A 3,703-nucleotide genomic window follows, 5' to 3' on the forward strand; every position below is an offset into this window, starting at 1 on the left:
TGTGAATTATGAATCATAATCATAATTATTTGCTATTTCGAAACATTAGCTAGCTTTTAAGACCATTAGAACATGGAATTGTCATGACCCGATGAGATGACAAGTACTGGCCTCGACTCCGGTCCACATGGAGGGACCCTACTGTGGCCGTTAATCATGAGAGATCCGCACGTGAGACCGGCACGATCAACGGCCATGTCTATAAAACATGAGCCCTTACCATCATCGAGTTTAGGCATGCAACTTCACACACGCAACGAAATGGAACTTGACGACTTGATGATCGCAGCAGCCGCCGCGTTAGGGTTCATCTCACTCTGCAAGAACCTGCTCGCCTTTGCCCGGTGGCTGCACGCCGCCTTGGTGAGGAAGCCGAAGAACTTGCGTGACTATGGCTTGTGGGCCGTCGTCACCGGCCCCACCGACGGCATCGGGAAAGCCCTGGCCTTCGAGCTGGCCTCCAAGGGCCTCAACCTTGTGCTCGTCGGCCGGAACCCCGACAAGCTTGAAGCCACCTCGAGCGAGCTGAGGGAGAGATACGGCGCAGCCGTCGAGGTCCATGATATAAGAAGTATTTTCCTGCTCCAGTTGCATCTTCTCTCTTATACATGACGTGCTTTGTCCAGGTCAAGACCGTGACCGCCGACTTCGCAAAACTGAGCGGAGAGGAGATAGCGGCGGCGATGGCCGGAGCAACAGAAGGGCTCGACGTCGGGTTGCTCGTTAACAATGCGGGGGTGGCTTATCCATACCCGAGGTACTTCCACGAGGTGGATCGAGAGCTGATGGAGAGCGTGTTGAGAGTGAACTTGAACGCGGTGGTGTGGGTCACGAAGGGAGTGATCGACGGGATGCTGAAGAAGAAGAGAGGAGCGATCTTAAATATAGGATCTGGTTCAAGCGTGTATGTGTCTTCATATCCTCTTCAGACCCTGTATGCATCAACCAAAGCGTAAGTTTCATTTTTTTTTTTTTTTGAGGGGGGGGGTTAGTACGCGAATGCTGCAGAAATTATGTTAAACCTTTTATTAGTTGACTAGACATAAGCGCACATGGCCACACTTCTACTTTAGAAATCAACTTCTGACCAGAAGTTAATTTTTCTACTTCTATTTCTGAACGGACATTGATTTTTTCTACTTCTGGATAGAAGTAATTTTTTTTTTATTTACTTCTTCAAGTGTCTCCAAAAACTATTTCTAGAGCAAAAAAATGCTCTAGAAGTAAAAAAAATGAAATTGCATAACCAAATGAATTTCTGCTTCAAAAGTTGCGTTACCAAACGGATTTCTACTTTAAAAGTATTGTCATGCGCGCCCAAAGTTTCCATGTCTTGCTATATATCAGTCAAACCCGATGGCCATTTTAATCTCAAATTTTTACGATTTTTATTTCATTATCGAGAATCCATACATGTATTTGAACTACACTAAGACCAAATCTAGCCATCCGTGAACAAACCATTATTTATGATACTCAAGATGATTGGCAAGTAATCAATTGAATCACCGACATTTCAAATTTGCGCAAAAGTTATTTACAAATAACCGGTCGGAATTTTTAGATACTATCTATTTTCTTGTGAATTTTAATTTTTTTCCTTCATAATTTCTCTTCGCGTGTGCTCTCCAGATATGCTGAATAAGAATTGTATCTTGTTTGTTAATCGCAGTTTTATGGCAATGTTCTCGAGAAGTATCGGCCTTGAGTACAAGGAGCAGGGGATTGACGTTCAATGTCAGGTAAGTGTGTGTCATAAATTCTTTTCTATAAGAAACATAGATCATGTCGAAATGTTTAGCACATGAATGAAAGTAACATGACCTGCCGACCTTTAGTCCGTTTATCTATCAAATTCTTTTGTGCAACAATTTCCGCTAATCGGCCGAGTTAGCCGAAGACTTGATTCGTAAGTCGAAGGGTCATTTGTCACGATTATATCCGCGGTTTCAGAAAACTGTGATTAATCTGTGAAGAACGAATCCAAGCTTAGGCGAATCGCCGGTATTAGGCTTTCGCTCTTGCACCCCATGAGGCTGCGATAGTAGGCAATCTCTCGGGTAGTTGGTGTTTGATCGGCACCTGAAGCGGAACATTTCAGCAACGGGTGAGGTAGGTCCAAACCCCGTCCAAACTTTTTCTTTAGCTAGCCCCCCAAAAAAAAAATTCTATAATGAAAGTGATGTTTGAGTCAGCGATCAAAGTTGATTTGGATCGTGTCTTACCCAGTCTGATTGGGCAGTGAAATATTTGATGAACAACCTAACAGGCGACCTTTACTCATCTCTTCCAAAAAGACAAGTAAGGACCACCCAGGTTTTCAGAGACAATCACAGTCACGAGCGTGTTTTTTTTCGAGAAAAATTTCATGATACAGGAAAATGTCTTCCGAAAAATCATACTTCAGGAAAATGCTTGTGCTTTTCAGGCTAGGAAATTCATTTCCCTGACTTTGAGCATGCATATTTCTTTCACCTTAAATGATTTTCGTTGATGGATCATTTTCAGCAAACTAAACGCGTGAAAGTCTAGAAAATTGGTTCACAGGAAATTCTGTCACCGAAACAAACACACCCCAAATAGTTTCCCTAACTCGATGTTTACTTAATATTTCTAGTAATATCAAGCAAACCAAGTTATCTAGTTAAATGAGGGTAATGTGTAAAGAATAGTCGGGATAGCTCGGTTGATAGAGCGTACAATTAAGAATCCTTGTGTCACCGGTTTAGTTCAAATATGGTTCCCGACACATAATTAATTAGCACGAGCACTTCCCTTTCATGAATTAATTAATATAAACTGCTTAATTGATATGGACAGGCCTTCGCATACTTTGAGTTCCCAACCCTAATCTTCCCCATATTACCTCTCTCTCTCTCTCTCTCTCTCTCTCTCTCTCTCTCTCTCTCTCTCTCATTTGTGTGTGTGTGTGTTCAGTTCCAACTGCTACTGAGCTGCTGTGATCACTTTCTGTCTTTCTTCGCACATCAACCTCGTCATCTTCGTGATCACCCTCGTCATCCTACACGAGCCCCATGTTGATTCCCCAGTTTGAAGGATGAAACTTCGTGCAAATTAACACTATTACACCCCATGCTTCTCTCATAGTCATGAGGGAAGGCTCTGTGTTCATACTGTGCTCGCAAGTAAAATTGATGCTACTCCATGTTGGGCTAAGGCTCCGCATTAGATCATTCATGTGAAGAGTACGGGTCAAAATGATCACTTTACACGTTGAATTAGGTTTTCATACAAGTCGTATGCAGTGCAAACAGAAGTTAAAACTGACGGGTCCTCGAATTCTCCTGCTAGGTTCCCCTTTTCATAGCCACAAAGATGACCATGTTGAGGAGGCGCCCGCTGCTCGTGCCGTCCGCCGAGATGTTCAGCCGAGCGAGCGTGCGGTGGATCGGGTACGAGCTCCAGTGCAACCCCTATTGGCTACACGCGGTGCAAGGGTTCGTGATCCGTTCCCTAGACGCGATCACCATTCGGTACGGCTCACGCTACCTGAAATGGATGAGAAAGGACGGGCTTGAGCACGATCGCCTTCTTTAGGTCGAATATGGCCATGCACCACAGGAATTCATGGGCCGGCGCCGCCTTTGATGTTGTGCGGCTAGTGTGCATGATCTAGTTATGAGAGTTCGGGGTGGTAGATATAATAACAAAACTCTTGTTGTGGCTCTTTTTGGGATTGAAA

The 3,703-nt window shown here is 44.0% G+C and overlaps 1 protein-coding gene across 1 annotated transcript; it reads left to right on the forward strand.

Annotated features, from left to right (window-relative positions):
- Positions 1-246: 246 nt before the first annotated feature.
- Positions 247-3,703, forward strand: LOC115739025 (very-long-chain 3-oxoacyl-CoA reductase 1-like). The gene is made up of 4 exons (XM_030671881.2): positions 247-555; positions 627-952; positions 1,673-1,742; positions 3,313-3,703. Exons 1-4 carry the CDS (start codon positions 262-264, stop codon positions 3,556-3,558), a joined length of 936 nt encoding a protein of 311 aa, XP_030527741.1. The 5' UTR covers positions 247-261; the 3' UTR covers positions 3,559-3,703.

Source organism: Rhodamnia argentea, chromosome 1, assembly GCF_020921035.1.
Source record: "Rhodamnia argentea isolate NSW1041297 chromosome 1, ASM2092103v1, whole genome shotgun sequence".
Classification (NCBI taxonomy): Eukaryota; Viridiplantae; Streptophyta; class Magnoliopsida; order Myrtales; family Myrtaceae; genus Rhodamnia; species Rhodamnia argentea.